This window comes from Emydura macquarii, unplaced genomic scaffold (assembly GCF_026122565.2).
Source record: "Emydura macquarii macquarii isolate MOO-44397 ecotype Brisbane River unplaced genomic scaffold, CSIRO-AGI_Emac_v2 contig_3692, whole genome shotgun sequence".
NCBI classification, from domain to species: Eukaryota; Metazoa; Chordata; order Testudines; family Chelidae; genus Emydura; species Emydura macquarii.
In genome coordinates this window covers 12,436,412-12,457,850 of record NW_027133829.1, presented here as the reverse complement: position 1 = coordinate 12,457,850, position 21,439 = coordinate 12,436,412, and the positions used below count along the sequence as shown (strand labels likewise).

Here is a 21,439-nt window from a genome sequence, read left to right as displayed (position 1 = left end):
GGCGACGGCGGTAGGCGGGCGCCCGGCCTAACGCGGAGTGGTCTCCGAGTGCGCCAATGGGCGGGAGCGCGCAGGGGCGTGGGCCAATGGGCGGCGGGGGGCGGGGCCGGGACGCGGAGGCGCACTCGGCGGTTCAGTCGCTGCCCGGACGCCATGACCGCGCACAGCTTCGCGCTGCCGCTGATCCTCTTCTCCGCCTTCTGGGCCCTGGTGGGCGTGGCCGCGCCCTGGTTCGTGCCCAAGGGGCCCAACCGCGGGTAAGGGCCGGGCCGGGCCGGGCCGAGCCGCCCCCGGCGCGCGGGACCCCTCAGAGCGCGGCCCGGCCCGGCCTAGCCCGGCCCGGCCCCGCCCCGCCGCTGACCCGGCCTGTCTGTCTGTCTGTCTCCCCGCAGGGTCACTATCACCATGCTGGTCACCAGCGCCGTCTGCTGCTACCTCTTGTGAGTGCGGGACGGGCCGGGCCGGGCCGGGAGCGGGGCTGGGCGCTGGCGGGGCCCCGGGCGGGCGCTGGGAGGGGGCCCCGGGCTCCGCGCGGCATGCGGCGCGTTTCAGGCGGGCCCGTGTCCCCGGACCCAGCGCAGCGCAGGACCCTGCTCCTAGCTAACGTGGCCGCCCCGCCCCGCGCTGTCCCGGCTCGTGGGGCGGTTCCTCCCCGGGCCGTTGGCTCCTCTCCGTTCCCCTCCGCTTGCCTGTCCTCAGCTTCCAGCCCGACTCCTGCCCCGCTCTCGCTAGCTCGCTGAGCCTTCCCGGCCCGTCTCTTCCCTGGCGGAGGCTCGGCTGCGCTGCGATCCGCTGCCCGCCCAGGCTCGCTTGGATGGACTGAACACATCGGCCTGTCCCTGTTTCTCCTCCAAAGGCATCTCTGCTTTCTCCAGTTTTCCGGATCCTTTCTCACACAGGCAGGCTAGAACCGGGCTGGTGCTGCGCAGCGGTGAACCAGCTCTGCGCTGCTGCCCGGACTGTACCTCTGCAGAGCACCTCAGCCCCTTCTGCCACAGCCGGGCACCTGGAGTCCCATGGCGCTGCTTGTCTGCTGCGCTCGCTGCATTCCTTTCAGGCCCTGCTTTCCGGACACAGCCCCACAGTCTGTAGGGATGTGTTGGTGTTATGAGCGTTTATTCAGGGCATTACCGGGACACCGGTTTCACCAGACATTTCTGTATTGCAGCCAAATCTAGAAAAGGGAGTAAACAGTGAGGTGGCAAAATTTGCAGATGATACAAAACTACTCAAGATAGTTAAAAAGTCCAAAGCAGACTGCGAAGGGATCTTACAAAACTGGGTGACTGGACAACAAAATGGCAGCTGAAATTCAAGGTTGATAAATGCAAAGTAATGGACATTGGAAAACATAATCCCAGCTATAGATATAAAATGATGGGGTCTAAATTAGCAGTTAGAATCATAGATGATTAGGGTTGGAAGGGACCTCAGGAGGTCATCTAGTGCAACTCCCTGCTCAAAGCAGGGCCAACCCCAACTAAATCATCCCAGACAGGTCTTTGTCAAGCTGGGTCTTAAAAACCTCTAATGATGAAGATTCCATCATCTCCCTAGGTAATCCATTCCAGTGCTTCACCACCCTCCTAGTGGAAAACTTTTCCTCATATCCAACCTAGATATCCCCCACTGCAACTTGAGACCGTTGCCCCTTGTTCTGTCATCTACCACCACCACCAAGAACAGCCTAGCTCCATCCTCCCTGGTAGGTAGCTGAAGGCTGCTATCAAATCCCCCTCACTCTTCTCTTCTGCAGACTAAACAAGCCTAGTTCCCTCAACCTCTCCTTATAAGTCTTGTGCTCCAGCCCCCTAATCATTTTTGTTGCCCTCCTCTGGACTCGTTCCAATTTGTCCATATCCTTCCTGTAGTGCGGGACCCAAAACTGGACACAATACTCCAAATGCGGCCTCACCAGTGCCGAATAGAGGGGAATAATCACTTCCCTCGATCTGCTGTCCGTGCTCCTACTAATGCAGCCCAATGTGCCATTAGCCTTCTTGGCAACCAGGGCACACTGTTGACTCCTATCCAGCTTCTTATCCACTGTAACCCCCAGGTCCTTTTCTGCAGAACTGCTGCCTAGCTCGTCGGTCCCCAGTCTGTAGCAGTGCATGGGATTCTTCCTTCCTAAGTGCAGGACTCTGCACTTGTCCTTCTTGAACCTCATCAGATTTCTTTTGGCCCAATTCTCCAATTTGTCTAGGTCACTCTGTATCCCATCCCTACCCTCCAGTGTATCTACCACTCCCCCCAGCTTAGTGTCATCTGCAAACTTGCTGAGGGTGCAATCCACCCCATCCACCAGATCATTAATGAAGATGTTGAACAAAACAGGCCCCAGCACCGACCTCTGGGGCACTCCATTTGTTACTGGCTGTCAAGTAGACATTGAACATCCATTGATCAGTACCCACTGAGACCGATAATCTAGCCAGATTTCTATCCATCTCATAGTCCATTCATCCAACCCATACTTTGTTAACTTGCTGGCAAGAATACTGTGGGAACTGACTGTCAAATCCGTTTTTAATCCATATAATGTGTACTCTACAGATACTGTATAGTGCTAAGTTTTTATCAGCATGTAAGGTGATACTAACTCAAACACCTTACAAAAGTCTTAGGTATATTACACCTACCGGTACCATTATCAGTCAAACCTGTCATCTCATCAAAGAATGAAATTGGCTTTGTTTACCAGACCTGTTTTCCATAAAACCATGTTGACTGGCATTAATTATATATATTCCCATCCTCTATTCTTTATTGCTCTGATGTGGTATCACCTGTTTCCATTGTTTTACCTGTGACTGATGTCAAGATAACCAACGTATCATTACCTAGGTAATCCCACTTGCCCTTTTGGCACACTCGTGCTCTTTCACTCCTCTGGAATTTCCCTGATACTGCAGTATTTATTAAAAATGAACATCCGTGGGGTGGAGAGAATGGAAATCGTACTTCTGCATCATTAACAATTTTATCATCTCACCAAATAATGGACCTATGCCATCGTTAGGGTTTCTTTTATTGCTAATGTACATTTACAAATTTCTGATTGTTCTTAGTCCTGCCAGCCATGGATTTTTCCTTGCAGTCCTCAACTTCCCTGATACATTTTCTACACTTTATCAGTTGCTATTTCCCCCTTGTGTTTTTATACATTTCCAATTTCTTCTCTCGCTTTCCCGCTGAACTAGGATAAACTTTTAGCCAAAGTTGTCCACTTTCTTGATTGTGGAATTGAGGCTTTTTGGCTATCGAATAAGTTATTCATAAAGAACCCCTAATTTTTATTCACATTTTTCTGTCTAAAATTTTCCTCCCAATCAACTTCACCCATCATTTTGCTCATGTTTGGGAAATTAACCTTTGGAAGCACTTAATATATATGCATTACCAGGTGGGGCTGTCCTCTGTCCATAATGAATGTAATCGAATCGCGATCACTAGTCCTTAGGCAACCACCAGCTTCCAGTCCCATGATTAGTTCATCTTTAGCCATCCTACTGAGCTTCAAAGTAATTATTTTGTGTTGGGAGCAATACAATTTGTGTGTTAGAAAATGGTAAATTTTAGAAACCAACAAGGCTTTTCTTCTGGCTGCATGAGCCCTCCAGCATGTCTCCTGCATTGAAGTCCCCTGTAATAACAAAACTTTTCTTTCCACATATTATACACAGGTGCCTAAGGAGTAACTCATCCTGTTCTCTGGTTTGATTCAGTGTTCTGTAACAGACCCTCCTACCCAGTACCTCATCCTGGGCTTTGTTAGCACATTCAGGAACCCGTGGTTCTGAATTAACAGCCTCTTTATGGTAGAGTGCCACCTTCCCCACATGCCTCTTAGCCACGCCATCCTTAAGCAAATTGTAGCCAGTGACTTTAACACTCCAGTCATGTGAATTGAATACCAGCTGTATCAAGGCCTGGTCTACATCTAAAATCTAGATTGGCAAAGCTATGTTGCCCAGGGGGGTAAAAATTTCACACTTCTGCGTGCCATAACTGCCAGCTGACCCTTGGAGTAGACGTGGATAGGTTGATGGAAAAATGCTTCTGTCAACCTGGCTGCCAGCACGTGGCTTGGTGGAGTTCCTGCAGTGATGGGAAAAACCCCTTCTTGTCGCTGTGGGAAGCATCTGCACTATGGCATTGCAGTGCTGTAGCTGTGCTGCTCTCCTCTTGTGCCCACACGACAAGCCTGTCATTTCCTCGCATCAAGGAGAAGTTCCAGTTCCTCTCGCCTGTTCCCCAGATGTCTAGCACATTTCTTCACGCTGCCACCTCAAGATTCAAATCCTGAGTTTGACCCACACTTGCCCTCTCTGTGGTGTTCGTGTAGTGTCTGGCAGCTCCAGCTAGCCTCCACTGGAGAAGATTCACTTGCTGTCTGTTCTTTGCAGCTGGCTCATAGCCATCTTGGCTCAGGCAAACCCCCTGTTTGGGCCCCAGCTGAAGAATGAGACCATCTGGTACGTGCGCTTCCTGTGGGAGTGACCCATTGCCAGCCCAGAAGGTACCAGGAAGGAGATGAGATCAGCAACCATATATCATGGTGAATGGAGCCTCCCCTGGGACAAATCACCTGGCCTTTGGGTGTGGGGGGCTGTGGTATGGGATGTGTCATGAACTGCTGCATTGGCACCATTTGGGGTGGGGGCTGGAGTTACTTTCCAGAATTGCACTCCTACAAGCCACGGTGCTTTGGTCTCTGCTGCTGCCCGGGAAGTTTCTGGTTGGGTTTGGTTTGTCAGCGGCTCCTTGGGAAGGTGGGTTGCTGCTCTCTTCTGGAGCCAAAGGGGATCCCTGGATTCGGCCAGGAGAGGGCCTTTCTCCCCAAGGGAAGAGATGAGCCCCTGTGAGTGGGTCCCTCCGCCTTCTGGGGATGGCTCCTTGGGAGGAAGGAGTTTGCACTAACCATCTCTCTCCCCCTCTCTCTCTCAGCTCCTGTGCTTTCTTCTGAAAACCAGACATTGCCCCATCCTCTGCACCCTCCACTACCAGCCTGACAGTCCCTCCCAGGGCTGGAACCCCGGTCAGACCAGCTGCAGCACCACACTTGAGCCACTGCATCCAGGAACCCAGAAGCAAGGGGCCACAAGTGCAGCCCAGAGCCCACTGGGCCCTGAACTGTCAGGCATGACTTCCCTTCCCCTCCCCCCAGATGGCACCTGAGGGGCAGGGGTTTCCCTAGCAGAGCTGGGCCTGAGTTCTGTGAGGGACCCTCCTCCTTGTGACCAAGGCCCTGCAGAGGGAAACCCTCCCTCCTCCTCAAGGGAGGGAGTCTGAAGTGGCTGGTTGAGCTCTGCGGTTCCACCCCCCCCCCCCTTCCCTTGACGAACAGATACAGGGACCCCCTGACACACACCCACTCATTAGAGAGGGGAGCAGCACAAGTCACCTCTGTCCTCTTTAGTCCTTAAAGCAGGGAGTGGAGACTTGAGTTCAGCCTCATGATGCCTCTTGCATGAAATCCTGCTCCCAGACCAAACCAGCCGTAGGATCTTAGGCCTGTGCTGGCTGCAAAGCCTCTGGGCCTGTACATGAGAGAACCAGAACCTGAGGCATCCTCTAGCACACAGAGCCCCTCGGGGGGATAACTGGGCCCCTGGAGCAGCATCCCTGCTTCTAAGACAGGTTCACATTGGTGACCATTGCTATGGGGGAGGGTGAGTCCTGATGAATAGGATGCTGTCCCCCTCCCAGCCTTGCTCTGATGGAAGAAGTCAGGGGTGGGGGCTCTGTGCCAGTCTGGAGGGAGAGGACCCCTCTTTTCCTCCCCCGAGCTGACGAGATCCTGGTCTTGCTCCCACAAGCCCCAGCTCTGCTCACAAGGTTCCAACTTCCTGCACCTCTTCCGCTCCCTTGTGTGTGTTCTGGTTTGGGGAAGGTGCTGACAATCGGGACAGCGTCCTGGGCCTACCCTTTCTGCTTCCACTATTTATTGGGTAACCACAGTATTTATTTGTCGTGTGTTTGGTGTTCAGATTGGTGTTGTGAAAATAAATGTTTTTCTAGTAAGTGACTCTGGCAGCAGCAGCTGTGTGGTCTCCCCTGCTGTCAGCAGGTCTAGGAAAAGCCCTAGGTGCAGCATCTCTTCCCCCCGCCCTACAAGCTCACCTGGGGCCTTGCCTGTACTTGGCACTGGAACGGTTTCAAAGAGGCTGCAGAGCATGCTCTGCCCCATTGCTATGTCCAGGTACAATGCTGCTGTTTCCCTGTGCAGACAAAGCCTTGGTCTTCACAACACGCTGTGGTGGGAGCTGGTCTCAGCTGAGTGCAGGCACTGCTGTGTGAGCACAGCTGCCTCTCAAGCCTACTTTGATATAGCAATAAAGGTGGCATGACCTCCATAACCCTATTCTGCTCGAGCAGGGCAGGGCCCCTGCCTGACCCATGCTGCGCTATGGGGTGAGAGGGGCAGGGAGTCTTAGTGGCTTGTCTCTGATAGCTAAACACCCCTCCTCCTGGTCTCAGGTTGGTGGAACACAGCTGTGCCTTCCCCTGGGTGTCACTAGCAGCCATGTCAGTGTGTGCAGGTGGCCTCTGTGATTTCAGCAGGTGCAGCCTGGACCAGAGCCCCCCCGCTGCTCTGAGCACCCAGGGAACCAGCACATACTGATACCTGCAATGGGCTGATGTGAGAAACAGCAGCTGCGAGTGGGTGAAACTCCCACCTCGTGGTCTTTCCTCCCCAAGAGCAGGGAGGATAAAGGCTGCTGCTGGAGTGTGAGGGGAAGACCTCCTGCACTGGAGACTGTGGTAAGCAAGAGCTTGGTACCAGCATAAAGCGCAGCAGGGCTAGGCTAGCACACATGGACCAAGAAGCTGCCATGGGGGGTGGATGGATTGTTTATTGCTGGTCATTGGAACAGCTGGCATTCAAGTAAGCTGAGTGAGCAAGGGGTTCAGTGGAGGCAGGGCCCAGCTGGGGGGAGGGACAAGAGCCCAAGGAGGGAAGGCAGGTATTAGCCCCAGGGGTTCCATGGGCTACCTCACCAGGCAGAACGGGTAGGGGGAGGGATAACTGCCCTTGGTGGGGAAAGCGACCTGGCAGCAAAGGACTGGGGGAGGGGCGGGGGGGGTGTTGGGATGGGGAAGGTCCCGTCTGCCTGCAGACAAGGACTGCCTCAAGTCGCAGATAGAGAACAAGCGCTTGGTCCTTCTCATCCTATTGCTGAGGCCAGCGTCAGCCCCCTCCAGAACATCGTTTCTCAACCTGTGGTAGACGTACCCCTGGGGATGACAAGCAGCACACAGGCACATCCCCGGGTCCCAGCCTATCCTCCGCCCCAGCGCTGAAAACCCACCCAGTGCCCAGGGGCAGGCAAGCAGCCCAGAAAGCAGGCGGAGAGTCACCGACTTCTGGGGTCAGTTTCACTGCTCTGCCCAACAGCATCAGCCCTGGATTTTACCAGTATAACAATGTCCCACACAGCCTGCGCGGTTCAGGCCATAGTGACTGGCTGGCGCTGACCTTTGCTCCTATATGGAGGATAGTCGTCCAGTGGTAAACTCTCCTGCTGTATGAGAAATAGTCGTCCGATGGTAAAGGGGAAAGATTGTATTTCTCAGAGTGCAAAACAGTGTTGGGTACTTATTAAGATTTTCAGAAGTTAGGGGGTACTTGCTACTTAACAGGTTGAGAAACACTGCTCCAGACACAGAGGTAAGCCATATGAGGTAGCAGAGAGCTGCTGGGATGCAGCCTCTGCTCTATGCAACTCCTTACCCAACAGCTGGGCTGGAGGAAGCTGGAAGCCACCCCTGAGCCAGGCTCTGGAGAGAAGCAGTCAAGTAGTCCAGATCAGCCAGGTGCTGATGGAGGAGACAAGGGCTACAGCGCCCAGGCAGGGTGAAAAGGGGGAACAGAAGCCCTGAGGTTGGGATGGGGCCACAGAGAACATTCCTTCAAACAGCTTCTGGCAAAAGAAACCATTCAGCCCAGCAGTGTGCAATTACCAAGTGCTGCCACCTGTCAGACAGAGAAACTCCACAGCTCAGACTGGGGCATGCTGCCCTAAGGACAGGGGCACCCCACTGCCTGGGCCCAGGACACATCAGCAGAAGTGCTGTACGGCTCAGGAACGCAGGACACAGACTTGTTGATGCTCAGCCCTTTTTCCTGTCCCTCTGAAGATGGGTGAGGGACCGTGACCCTCTGGACACTACAAGCCTCATGTCAAAGCAGCTAGCTGGAACCAAGGGAACCACCTCATGCGGCCGGCCATCTCCAGCCATCCTCCACTGCTGCAGAGACAGTCTGAGCATAAAGTCAGGACCACGGTTCCGGGTCCCGTCACAGGAGAGAACTGAGCAAAGGCTACATCCGGGAGGGGTGAGGGTTGCTCTGTGCCTCCAGCAGGGGAGGACAAACTTCAGGCTCCCTGGCAGGTAGGAGCTGGCTCAGTCTGACAGCCTAAGTCCCTCATGACATTTGACTTTTCAGAGGGAACAGCAGCAATGCTCGTTGGTCCCTGTCGAGTTGTCCTCTGAATTCTATCCATCCTTGGCTTCACTGGTGTCTTGTGGCAGTGAGTTCCATAGGTTTGCAAGATAGCATTTCTTCTGATTTGCTACCCGTGTGCTGCCTTTACATTGCCATGCCTGCCTCTTATGTTGACAGGTGCGCAGGAAGTGCTAGCGCTGCCTGCCGAGACCACCTGTGACTCGCCTGCCCCAGCAGGGAGTCTCCCCAAGCCGTTCAGTGTTTGTCAGAAATACGTGAGTGAGAGCCATGTCCTGTGCTGCTCAGGACCGGTCAGACTGGTTCTGCCTCCTTAGGGGGAGATGGACCCACTGACAGGAAACTTTGGTCACTTGGTGCCCAGCCTAGGTCCCAGTTCGGGTGCTGCTGCGCCTGGCGCAGGTTGAATCAGACAGATTCCTGGGCTGTGGCAGGGTCAGGGCCCCGGTTCCTGGCCTGGCAGCAGCACCACCCCTTCCAGCCACAGCAGGTTGAGTGGAGCCGAGCGCAGCTGGCGTCTGTGAATGCGGCGCAGCCGCAGCAGGTAGAGGATGATTGCCAGCAGCACCACCAGGATGCAGACAAAGAAGAGATAGTGGTTGTAGACGAAGGAGAGGCGGAACCAAGAACTGTGGGCCTGCCGGTTGCTCTCCTGCCGGAGATCCCTATGCAGAGAGGAGTGAGAAAGGACGAGGTCAGCACCGCCCACCACGGAATTAACATGGCAGGTGGCAATGCAGCACATGCACATTGTCTTACCCCCGCTTGGGAGAGGGCAGGACTGGAATGGCCAGGACCGCTCCCGACCGTGCCGTTGCTGGGACTGGAGTAGCCAGGAGCTCCAGCTGCTGTGCAACTGCGAAGTGCAGTGGACACGCAGCGAGAGTAATTAACCACGAATAATTTACCAAGGGTTGAGGGGGATTCTCCATCATGATCTGCTCTAAAATTATCGTGGGGACCTTCCCTGGTCTGTGTCATAGGAGGGCAGATGAGATGATCACCCTGGTCTCCTCCAGCCTTGGCACCTATGAATCCCTGGAGCCAATGCACTGCTCTGCAGGCCAGGCCAGGCCAGGCCCCTGGGCGCCCAACTCAAATTTGCTTTACCTGAGTGGCAGAAACCGTGTTTTATACAGAATGGCTCCCAGTGTCCACTGCACCTCCCGGTCGTACACCAGCTGGGCTGTACGCAGGCTGGAGTAATCCAGGGGAAAGTGGAAACCCTCGTGAAGGACTTGGTACATCCAGGCAGATTTAAAGCACTGATACCTGCAGACAGAGCACATGGGACAATCAACCAGATGCCAGGGCCTCCTGCTTCCGAGGGCCCCTGGCATTAGACACACACTAATGGAGCCCCAGGCGTGCTCATGGAGAGGGGAAGCTCCTTACTTGACGCGATGCTGGTCTGCGTGAGGTGAGTACAGGCCCTCTTGGAACCGCTGAGTCAGCACTGACCAGCTGAGGCTGCAGTAATCCTGGGACAGCAAGGGGGAGAGAGCACCGTCAGCGGAGACTGGTACGCCCTCCCTGGGGCAGCCCCAGTGAAGCGAAGCACAAAGTAACAGCACCACTCCCCTCCTGCACAGCAAAGAGACCACAGACGTGTAAGGCTGCAAGGCACCTCGAGGCCTGCCCCCTGCACTGAGCAGGACCAAGTAAACCTGGACCGTCCCTGACAAGTGTTTGTCCAACCTGTGCTTAGAAACCTCCAGTGACAGGATTCCACAACCCCCCTTGGAAGCCTGTTCCAGAGCTGAACTCCCCTGAGAGTTAGAAAGATTTTCCTATTATCTAACCTACATCTCCCTAGCTGCAGATGAAAACTGACTTCTTGCCCTACCTGCAGTGGGTGTGGAGAACAACTGACCACTGCCCTCTTTATAACAGCCCTCAAGGGATCAGATGCCCCCTCACTCTCTTTTCTCAAGACGAAGCAAGCCCAATTTTAACCTTTCCTCACAGGTCAGGTTTTCTAGACCTGTGATCATAGCCTCATAGATGAGGGTGGGAAGGGACCTCAGGAGGTCATGTTGCTCTCCTCTGGACTATTTCCAGTTCATCCACATCTTTCCTGCACTGTGGTGCCCAGCACTTGACACAGGACTCCCGCTGAGGCCCCACCAGTGCCAAGTAAAGCAGGACAATTAGCTCCCATGTCCCAGGCCTATTCATACACCCCAGAACAATATTAGCCTTTTTTGCAGCTGCATCATATTGGTGACTCTCATTCAAGCTGTGATCCACTATAACCCCCAGACCCTTCTCAGAGGCCCCAGCCTAGCCAGCTGTTCCCCATTTCCTGGTTCTGCATTTGATTTTTCCTTCTTAAGTGCAGTACTTTGCACTTGTCCTGATTGAATTTCATCTTGTTGGGTTGGTTTGAGACCCAATTCTCTCATTTGTCCACATCGATTTGAACTCTAATCCTGTCCTCCAAAGCGCTCGCAACCCCTCCCAACTATATGTTAAGAATACTCTCCACTCTATTATCCCAGTCATTAATGAGAGTATTAAATAGCACCAGATCTAGTGCGGGCGCCTGTGGAACCCTGCTAGATACGCCCTCCCAGTCTGACAGCAAGCAGTCTTACACCACTTTATATTATATTATATTGCAGCACTTCATAGTAATTCTATCTAGCCCACAGCTCCCTGGTTTGCTTATGAGAATGTGATGTGGGACGGTATCAGACGGCTTTGTAAACAAAACATCACATCTATTGCTTCTCCGTCCACTAGGCCACTTACCCTCTCAAAGAGGATCCTCATGGGAGCTAGAGAAGGGTCAGGATGTTACAAGTGAAGCTGGGCACAAAATAGCGTGCTCATCCCCCAGCAAAGCACATCCCATGGTCACTGGCTCAGGGGGGTGCTCGCCTGGGCAGCATGGGTGAACCTGGGGGTGTGGAAGTGGCCACCCACAGGCACAACCCAGCCCTCACACCCTGGGTCAGGGTGGGCTCACTTGGGCAGTGCAGGTGAAACCAGAGCACAGCCCTGGCTCCGGTGTCCTGGGCACTGGGCCGAGCGGGTGAAGCTGGGTGTGAGGGAGTAGCCCCCAGGGCACTGGCTCAGTGCAGCGCTCACCTGGGCTGCGCGGGCAAAGCGGGACGCTTGGTAGTGGCCCCCGAGACGCAGCACGTCCTCGGAACAGTAGAAGAACTCGGAGAAGCCGTAGAACTCGCTGTTGTTGAAGTCAATGGGTGCCTGGTAAGTGCTGGTCAGGGAGGCCTGGCTGCCATCGACTCCTGCCAGCAGAGGCCGCAGCAGCTGTGCACAGGCCTGCCAGTCCCCTCGCCCCCGGACATGCAGGGTTTGGCCACCCCTCTCTGCCGCGTCCTCCAGCCCCACAGGCAGGCAGGGATCCAGAAAGGGCATCTCAGGGCTGGCCCCTGTCTGCTGGCCCTGCAGCCTGGAACGAGAGCCGGGAAAGAGACCGGTCGATTAATGGGGCTCTGCACTGACAGAGCTGCACCCGCCTGCTCCTGGGAAGAGTCCCTGCTGGCTGCACATGCTCCCACCGCCCCTGCCAATACCCGAGTGCTGAGTCAGCACTGAACAGTCACTGCCTGCTCAAAGCCGCCTCACCCCAACAAGCACAGCCACCACTACTCATGCACACACCCTACGCACCTGCCACGCACACGCTGCCTTTGGACGCGTGCACATGCACACACACAACAAAGGGACACACCCTCCCACCTCCCGGAACACCCCTACCCCCACGGGGGGACACAGCCCCAGCCTTGGCAGCTGGAACAGGGTTACCGTCACTAGACTATCCCTGAAGTCCTGGCAGGGAGGTTTGCTCTGGGCACTGTGTGTCTGGCCCTGCCTACAACTCCATGCAGCATTCTGAGAAGGGAGCTAGAGAAATGGAGGGCAGGAGACAGAGAGAGACTGGCTCAGCGTGGGGCGGGGGCAATGCTGACGTGGGCTCCTGCAGCCTGAGGTGTTGGGCTGAGCAGTCCCATTGGGGGAGGTGGAAGAGTCCAGCTTGAGGGAGGAGAGGCAGCTGAGGCACCATAACGGCCTCCAGGATGCAGTGGGTACTGGGAAGCTGGGACGGCAGCGTAGTGCTCTGGGCGCTAGGGCCATGTGTGGTCACACAGCTGCACTTGCTGCTGCCTCACTGTCCATCTGCCTGAATCGGCTGCAGAATCTCACCCTGACTGAGACAAGCTAACACCCCCTCCAGCCTGCAAAACGTTTGGCAGAGAGTCCCAGTGCCATCACAGCCCACGGGGGGGAGGGAGGGCCCAGAGACAGGCTGGCATGGTGGGCAGGATCCTGGTGCAGAGAGGCTGAGCTGGAGAGCTGAGGTGTCAGCTGTCTGGAGAAGAGGAAGCGGGCGGGGAGCTTAACGCCACAATTAATCTCCCCCAGGGAGATCCCACACAACAAGAAAACATCTCGTGAGAAAAGGTAGGTGCCCTGGGAGAGCACTGGAGTCCCCCAAACAGAGTGAGGTGGGCTCTGGAGCTGAGATTCCTGCCAAGGGCCCTGGGCTGATCTCCATGGGGATGCCTAGACCCCAGCGCCCCCCACAGGCTGGGCTGGCCTTGCAGGACCTGGGGGAGTCTAAGGAAGGAAAGACTGACCTGTGTTGCTAGTGAGGCACTCTGGCTGCGATGCACACATGCTGGGGAGAGGCTGCAGGGGCTCCAGCATGCTCAGGGGAGAGGAGGACCTCCAGCACTGATGCACGCCTGGAGGGGGCGGGGGCAGCCCTGCAGACTAAGGCAGGGCCCTTTTAAAGCAGTCATCTGATAGCATCGCCTTGCGCTTCTGCAGAGTGCGGAGATCAGACCTCCAGTCACGGGCCCTGCAGCCCCAGGACTCCGGGCACTGGAAGGTCCAAGGCAGGCGCCAAGGGGCTCTGCTCAGCCTGCGGCAGCGTTACCTGTCATGGCCGCGGGTCTGATTCAGCACAAGCTCCTCGTAGCGCTGCCGTGCGAAGTTGCCCCCAAAGCCCAGGAAGGTGCTGACATAGACACGGTACACGTGCTCCGTGTGCTGCACGTCACAGCCCAGGTTGAACTCAGCCATCAGGCTCTTGGCAGCCTCATCCTGATGCAGAGAGAGGGGTGAGCAGTGCGGCCGAGCTGGAGAGTGCCAGGGCTGCTTCCCAGCATCGTCCTGCAGTTGGCAAGATACGCACCTGCTGTGGGGAAGAGAAGGCCTCCGGGCCGGGCACCTCGTAGGCGATTTGCAGAGAGGCACCACCCATGTCCAGGATCCCCACCGTCCGCTTCCGCACCAGGGACTCCCTCTGACCCCCCAGTGCCACAGTGACCATCGCGTCCTCCTCTGCAACCCACAGCAGCACGTCAGTGAGGGGCCCCGCCACCAAACTGCAGGGCAGCCTCCTGCCCTGCACACACCCGGTAAGGCCCCAGGAACCAACCTCAGAGCAGCCTCCCTGCCCCCTCACCCACCAGGTCAGGGCCTTGGGAACTGAACTGCACGGGGCAGCCTCTCACCGGGACAGGGACAGGGTCAGGATCTCAGCCTGGTTGCTGCATATTGCAGAGAGCTCCACAGAGAAGAATCAGGAGCTGACAGCGACTTCCGGAGCGACCAACTCCAAACCCATCACCCCGTCCCATTTCTACCACCCCGCCAGCCCTCTCCCCCAGCCCTCTCCCCACCCCACTGGGCTCAGGGACTCTTCCTCCTCTGCAGTAGGGGGCCGTTGCCTTTCCACCTTTTGGGGCAGAGGAGCAGGCGCTGTCCACATGCCAGGCCCTGGTTTGCTATGGGCGCTGGGTCGACTCCAGCAGAGCTCCAACCCCGTAGGCTACAAAGAGACACAGGCACTGGCTGGACTCACCCTCCTCATGATCGAATCTCCCCAGGACAAAGTTGATCCCAATCCAGGCATAGACCCCTGGGGGGAGACACAAAGCACTGGGTTGGCAAAGCACCCAGAGACAGCCAGGACACTGGAGCCACTGTTGGCTCCTGGAACATGCAGTCCCTGGGTTGCAGAGGGACCAGCACTCTGGGGTTTCTCTCCGTGTCTGATAGGTCTGGTGAAACTGTCCTAAGGGAGTGCAGAGCCCTGCCCAGCCCAGAACCAGCGCGTGACAGATCACGAGTCTCTGCATCACCAGCTCAGGGGCAGTCGGGCTCTAGGGAATCCAGTGCACAGAGTCCCATCGTCTTCGTCCTGCCAATACTGTGTGGCCTTCGAGTGAGAACCTGTCTGTGCAGCACTGGCCCCTCCCCCAAGCCCAACTCTCCAGGAGGGAGCAGCCAACTCTTTTCCTGCAGGCCTGGATTCAGAGTAGCTGCAGTGAAGCCTGGCCTTCTCCATGCTCCCTCACAGAGCACACAGAGGTACGACAGGAGCTAGGTGTTCTTATTACCTTCCTGCTTCCCTGAGATCACTTCAGCCTGGGATGCCGAGAAGAGAAAATCAAACTCTAGGGGCACATTCTTTACCAAGTCCTCCAGGATGGCAGCCTGCTGTCTGTAGAAGGCACAGGAGAGACCGGCAGTGAGCGCCCTGGTCCCCACAGTCCAAACGTTCCCCCCACTGCCTGCAGAGGGCACAGGAGAGGCAATGAGCCGCCCACCCACTGCGTGCTCGCTCATTCCCTTGGGCCTCCCACTCAACACCCCCGTTCTGGCTTGGAGCTAGGAGGTTGGTGTTTCATCTGCTTCTTTTGAGACTGAAATGTTGCCTCTCATTACAAAGGCTGCAGTGACTCCAACACCCCCCTCCACACCCTTCCAGGATTCCTGACGCCTCTCCTCTGCCCCCCACCACTGGGATCCCCAAGCCATCGCCTCTGCCCCAGAGCACCTGCTGGCTGCTCTCAGGATCGGCACGCTCCCTTCGCCCTTCTGCACGGCACCGGAGTTCTCTCAGGAATTCTGTGCCCTCCTTGGCTCACCAAGTGTCTCGGGGTACCCCAATGCCGGTGGAACCCAGTGAGACAAGCAAGGTGCATCGGGGGGCGCTCACCTCCCGGACAGTAGCCTCATGCCCGCTGTGCACAGGATGTAGAGCGGAGTCTCCTTGTGCTTCGTCACCGGCACGTGAGCTGCAGCAAAGCTGAGCAGCGGGCGCATGTAGTGACTGGCTTGGTCTGGAGTTGCTGCCACCACAGAGATCCCTGCACGGGAAAGGGGAAACGGAGTAAGAAATAAATCACTGCCCCTATGAAGGGGCAGCCGAGAATTGCTGCTTTGGGAGCAGAGCTCTGTCACTCAGACACAGGGCAGGGACTTGTGGAATGTAAACTGCCCCCATCTGGGGGAGGTGAAGGGACAAGACCATTGCCCCAAACTGCAGAGTGGACAAGCTCCTTGATCTGCACGGCCCTCACCAGCACTGCCCCTCACCCCGCAGGACAGGAAAGAAAGCCAGCATTAGTCCCCAGACCTCCCCTGACCTAGAGTAGGGAAGAAGCAGGCACAGACCTGGCTTGATTTTCTTGACAACCGGCTGGCTGCTCTGGTCTCTCATCTGTTTGATGTCCAACAGGTCATGAGGATTCCCATTGTGCGGTGGCCAGAAATACACAAAAACCCGGGAACCGCTGCTCCCACAATCAACGACAATCCCGTAATTTAACGTTGAGTCCCCTGTGTCGGTAGCTTCCAGGTCTCCTACCCGGGCCATATACCTGAGAGAGTGGAAGAGGGATGATCAGCGCCCACCCAAGCACAGCTCCTAGCAACATGGACATGGCCGAGATCAGACTAGCGTGAAGGCTGGGAGCCAGCCTGTTCCACACAGCATGACCATTGCGGTGACGTGTAGCACTCTGCCTCCGGAAGGGTGAGACCCCTGGGTGGGCTTTACACAGGGAAAGCGAGTGGGGAGCACATGGACAATACTTCTGTGAGGTGGGAGGAGACAGCAAGGACTCAGTTCCACCAGGCTGCACTAGGAGGGACCCCTTGTAGTCAGGGCAGCCACGTGATGTTGGGGAAGTTCCACTCACAATGTCTGAAGTTGGGCAGGCTTGTCAGACCCAGGAGAGGTGTCTACCAGCCTTCATCTGTCCAGGACTGATTGTTTGCATCAAACGTTAGACTCCAGCCCCCATGGTCTCCCTACGCGGGGCCAGAGTCTGACACTGGAACGGGGACTGAATATCAGCGTTCAGAGCATCAGCCAATCGCTGTGGGAGTAGGGAAGAGTTCTCCCCATCAAGAGATGAGCCTGGCAGCAAGCCCGATGAGAGGGCCTCGCCCCGCCCCCCCCCGACCCAGTCTGGGCTGGCCTTCCAGACGCCATAGGGCAAGTGTAATAACCGCACAGCCTGATGGAGCCTTCCCTGCTCCTTAGCAAACGATGCTGATGCAGCACAAAGTGCTTCGCCTCAGAGCTCTGCTTCCCTCTTCCAAAGCGGCAAGAAAGCTCAACTCCCTCAGGGTACTGACATGAGCTCTTCCGGATCCCCAGGACAGATCAATAGGGCTGATTGATCCCTTCCATCGCAGGCCCACAGTCAGCAGCACATGCAGCTGTGCCCATTGGCCGAGTCAGCACAATGTGAGCTAACTGCCCACACGCGTGAGTCAGGGCAGGACCGGGAGGCAGCAGCTTCACTTTTCCATTAGTAGAAGGCCTAACAGAATTAGGATGCCGCAGCTCAGCACCATTACCCAGCCCAAGGCATCTGCTTCCACCAAGCTCAAATGACCTCAGGGCTGCAATATGGCCAATAAACAACATCAACTCAATTACAGCGGCCCCTTGGGACGTGCCTGAGCCCCCGAAGCTGGTGCTGTAAGTAAAACTGCCCAGCACAGAGCTGGCGCCTCGCTGGCCCTCCTCTTCCAGGGTAATTGTGTTATAGCCAGAGCTCTCAGCACTGTGACAAGGGAGGAGAAAATTACTGACCTTCAGATTCTGCTGCTCCAGCAGGACTCCCTCTGGCCTCTCAGCCCCTTCACACAAGCCTCATGCAACTCCCCCACAACTTACCAGTTTTAGCCCTTGAGAGGCACAGCAACACCAAGCCAGGCAACCCCGTCTGTCACATGCCACCTCCCGAATGTCCCACAGAGTCCCTCCATTATGCAGGATGCAAAATTCCCAGCAAACACAGCCAAATCAAGAACCTCCACATGCAATACAAACTTGCCTCCGGGAGGGAGCGATGAAAACTAATGGGCTGAGAAGAGAGAGGCTCCTCCAAGCTGTAGGTGGGGGAAGAGAGCATCCTGTTGGATGAGCTCTTCAGAAAAGCAAACCAAGGCCCCAGTGCTGTCACAGCCTCCGCATGGCCACAGCCTAGTCTGACTGGCCACTTCCCTTCTCTACAGACTCCATCTGTGCAGGATTTTCCCTCCTGGGGCATAAGGAGCTCAAGGGCTGCTCCAACCAGAGAGACGTTGCAATGAGGAGCAACAACCAGGCCAACGCCAACAGCGTAACCGGGAAGGGGTTTCTTTATCCACATGCAGCAAATCCCCTCTTTCAAGTGCAGTCTCAGACAACACTCCAACATGCAGACGGAGGAACCATTAGGGACAAACCCTACGCAAATGGTTGGCCAACTGCGAGTACAAGGCTCCCCAAGAGAAAACAAAGCTTTTCTTGGCGGTGGGAGCATTTGGCCTTTCTGTCTCGGAAATGAGTTCTGGAGGGTGGAGAGGCTAAAACAGGACTCCTTCCTAGTGGGCAGTGCAAGCACTGACACTTGGGAATGTGTGGGGAGAGGATCACACATAGCTGTGATGGAGACATCCCTGAGACAGGCTGACGTGGCAGCCGAGTGTCACCTTCTCCTTTCAGGCCAGCCAGGTGACACGCACTGTGATATGCAGTCAGACATGACTTGGACAGACACAGAACTCTTGGGAACAGCACTGTCCAGTGAACTGATACCTAGAGAAAAGAGAACCTGGAAAGACTCTGAGGGTTTAGTCCACTCCAAGTAGAGCACCAAGGATCTTTTAACTTTAATCTCCAATATCCTTTTGGAGAGGAACTGTGGGTGAGTGCAAAGCACCACGCTTTCCTTGGTGGGAGGCTATGCTGCTCCTCATTTTATGGGGAAGATCCTGGACTCAAAAGCAAGGATCTCACAGGGAGAAGTAAACTGCATAACATTTCTATCATGTGTGCTGTTCTTCAGAAGACTGGCAGCAAAGGGCTAAGTGGTCAAATGTGTACCTGTCAGGATCATCTGCCGGATAAACCCCTGATGAAGCAGTACTAGAGAGCTCTGAGCAGAGAGTGAAAGCAAGGTATAGAGCTCCCTATATTTGTACAACTTCTTCTATTTATCTGAACAATTTACTGTGAACTGTTGTCTATACGCAGAGGGGGACATGGTGATTCATAAGCAGCTTCCATGCAGTCTAAAGAATTTAATCTCTCTCTCTCTCTCTCTCTCTCTCTCTCTTTTTTTTTTTTTTTTTAATATAGTAGAGCCTCTATTTTATTTTAGTTTAAATCCCCCTTTTTGAAGTTTCTTTTCTCAGCGCTCTCTCTCCTGAGAATGCTGAACTTGATTATACTGTGGTCAATATTGCTTAAGAGATCAACGGGGCCTCCTTATTAAATGAGCTGTTTCATGTTCCTGGGGACTAAGGTGAGAATACCTTCTGCTCCTGTGTGCTTTGGAACTGGTGGTTTCAAGAAGCAGTTGTTTAACGTGTCAAGAAATGGCTTCTCTAATCTTTGTGCTACTGAGTCATGTCACTAGCTTACACCAGTCACACATCATTACTGTTTTCACTAGACTTTGATCCCTCTCCATTTTGTGCATTTAGTCTCCATTCCCTGAGCAAGAGACCAGTAAACTGAAATGTACAGTCATATTCCTATGGATCAGGATTTGTAGCCATACAAATCCTGCTACGTGGCCCTCTTCCCTCTTGCTAGATTCTACAGAAACTTCTCTGCACCCTGGTTTGCTGCCAAGCCTCTATGGCCTAATCTATCCTGCCTGTATAATCTAAACTATAGCCAAGTCATGCAGTGTCCTACTGATTTGTGATCTCACATTTCAGAAATGCCTGTGATGTCAAGCTTCTCTTCCACTGCTGGGCACAGGGAAGAGACTCCACCCAGGACTCACTCACCTCTCAAATTGCCTGTCTGGGGGGGCAGAGGAGCCCCAATGTCGCAGATCTGTGGCTGCCATGAGTAGCAGGAAACAGACTCCAAGGAAGAGTCCCAGCAGGGCCAGCCGCTGATGGGGACATAGGCTCACCAGGGGCACAGTGAAATGCCATGACGCTGGGCACAGGCACGAAACGCTGATCCTGAAAGAGGACAGAAGGGAGCAGTGAGAGCACAAGGAGAAGCAACAGGTACCTGTAGGATCCTACAGAGCCATCAAGCCAACACTGCCTCCTAGTCGCTTACCAGGAACTCAGTGCAATACACATGTCCCCCCTGGCCCCTAATTCAGAGGTGCAGCTGCACTGTCCAGCCTACCACTGGCTCCCACAGTGAGCTTGGTGCTGTCCACACCCAGAAGCAGCAGGAAGGGGCATATAACACATTGGGGGGGTGACGGTCTGTCAGTTACACATTATGCTAGTGCCTGGGTTTTGAGGTTTGTTTTTTAAACACACTGATTTCTCCTCTACCTTCTTCTCCCTCCTCACACACCAGTTCAAGCCACAACACTTCTGGCTGAAGAGTCAATATTTCAGAGTGCTCTAAAATGCATGTGTAGACTCAATTTTACTTTAGAAGTATTGTTAAGGAAAATGGCACTGATGAAATTGCTGGAAGAGGGGAGACTCATAAGCAGCAGCATTAGCGTAATGTAGTTTCGTACTCCATGCTCTTCGCCCATTTTCTGAACAATAGGACTGAGTGCTGACTGCTCATTGCAACCATCTGTAACCCACATAAACCCTCCCACACAGCCATTTTCCTCCTCCTCCCACTGCTGCGTCCCTGATGCATCCATGACTGGAGAAATGCTAACAAGCCCCCCACCTTGAACGGTCCCTTGAAATAGGCATTAACTACTTATGCTAAACCATCTGTTCCAGCACATGTCCCTGCTCTGGAGAAGAGCTCTGCTGTGCTGTGGGAAAGCTTCTCTTTCACCCACAGAAGCGGGTCCAATAAAAGATATGCCCCCCGCCCGGTATCCTGGGACTGACAGGACTACAAGAAGACTGCAAACAAGTTTCTACAAAGCAAGAGATGCCAACCCCACTGTCCATGTCAGCCCCCCCCCCCCCCCCCCGAGTTCCTGTGAGGGGGACTCAAAAAGTGTCAGAGGCCAGCAAAACCCGGCCAGGTGCCCTTCCACGTCCCAGCAAAGCCCAGGGGATGGGTCCCGATCCAGGTCCCGCACCCACAAGTCAGGCGGGGGCAGGCTCCAGGAGGCAGCGTGGCCCAGTGGTCAGCGCACGGGCCGAGGCTTGGTTCTTCCGCAGCGCGCCTGTGAGATGCGGGCGAGTCGCGGCCTCCGGGCCCAGGCACCAGCTGTAAAGGGACAACTCCCCGCGCGCCGGCCTCGGACTGACAGAGCGACACCAGCCCGACGGGCCGCCCCGGCCGAGCCCACCGCAGCCATTCCGCGGCCCGCTAACGCCGGGGCCAGGGCCGGGCGGACACCAGGCAGCGCCGCCGGCCCCGCGAGGGCTCGGGCATGACCCGACAAGGGGGTGCGGGGCTCGGCCGGCGGCGGGCTCCGGGCGGCAGGTCCCAGGCCCGGCTCCGGAGCGGCCGGGGGCGAGGGGTCCGGACCGGCGGGGCGGGCCGAGGCCCTGTCACCATCTCCCGCCGCGCCACGCGCTGCCCCGCCCCCACCCGCTCACCTGGCCATGGGCCCCGCTCCCGGGCTCGGCTCGGCGCGGCTTGGCGCGGCACGGCACGTCACCCCGACCGTCGGTGCCGCGCTTGCCCGGCAGCAGCTCCAGCTCCAGCGGCGGCGCGCAGGGGGCGGGGCTGCGGGCCCGTGGCGGGGGCGTGGCGGGGGGCGGGGCACGGAGCTTCCCGGGCCCGAGGCTGCGTCTCTC

The 21,439-nt window shown here is 55.8% G+C and overlaps 2 protein-coding genes across 3 annotated transcripts; one reads left to right on the top strand and one right to left on the bottom strand.

The window, feature by feature from the left end:
- Positions 1 to 115: 115 nt before the first annotated feature.
- Positions 116 to 6,654, top strand: ATP6V0E2 (ATPase H+ transporting V0 subunit e2). 2 transcript variants are annotated; one of them, XR_010917826.1, is made up of 4 exons: positions 116 to 257; positions 393 to 440; positions 4,410 to 4,561; positions 4,951 to 6,343. XR_010917826.1 is itself a non-coding variant. In XM_067537178.1 (4 exons), exons 1-3 carry the CDS (start codon positions 154 to 156, stop codon positions 4,501 to 4,503), a joined length of 246 nt encoding a protein of 81 aa, XP_067393279.1. In that variant the 5' UTR covers positions 116 to 153; the 3' UTR covers positions 4,504 to 4,522; positions 4,951 to 6,654. The 2 variants fall into 2 exon arrangements, 1 of the variants encoding a protein (XP_067393279.1); XM_067537178.1 differs by having other exon boundaries at positions 4,410 to 4,522; positions 4,951 to 6,654.
- Positions 6,655 to 8,741: 2,087 nt separating this feature from the next.
- Positions 8,742 to 19,645, bottom strand: ENTPD7 (ectonucleoside triphosphate diphosphohydrolase 7). The gene is made up of 11 exons (XM_067536947.1): positions 19,535 to 19,645; positions 15,911 to 16,116; positions 15,453 to 15,603; positions 14,851 to 14,954; positions 14,313 to 14,369; positions 13,641 to 13,789; positions 13,383 to 13,549; positions 11,567 to 11,891; positions 9,869 to 9,954; positions 9,584 to 9,745; positions 8,742 to 9,138 (listed from the first exon to the last, which is right to left on the bottom strand). Exons 1-11 carry the CDS (start codon positions 19,594 to 19,596, stop codon positions 8,910 to 8,912), a joined length of 1,698 nt encoding a protein of 565 aa, XP_067393048.1. The 5' UTR covers positions 19,597 to 19,645; the 3' UTR covers positions 8,742 to 8,909.
- Between the last annotated feature and the right edge of the window lie 1,794 nt (positions 19,646 to 21,439).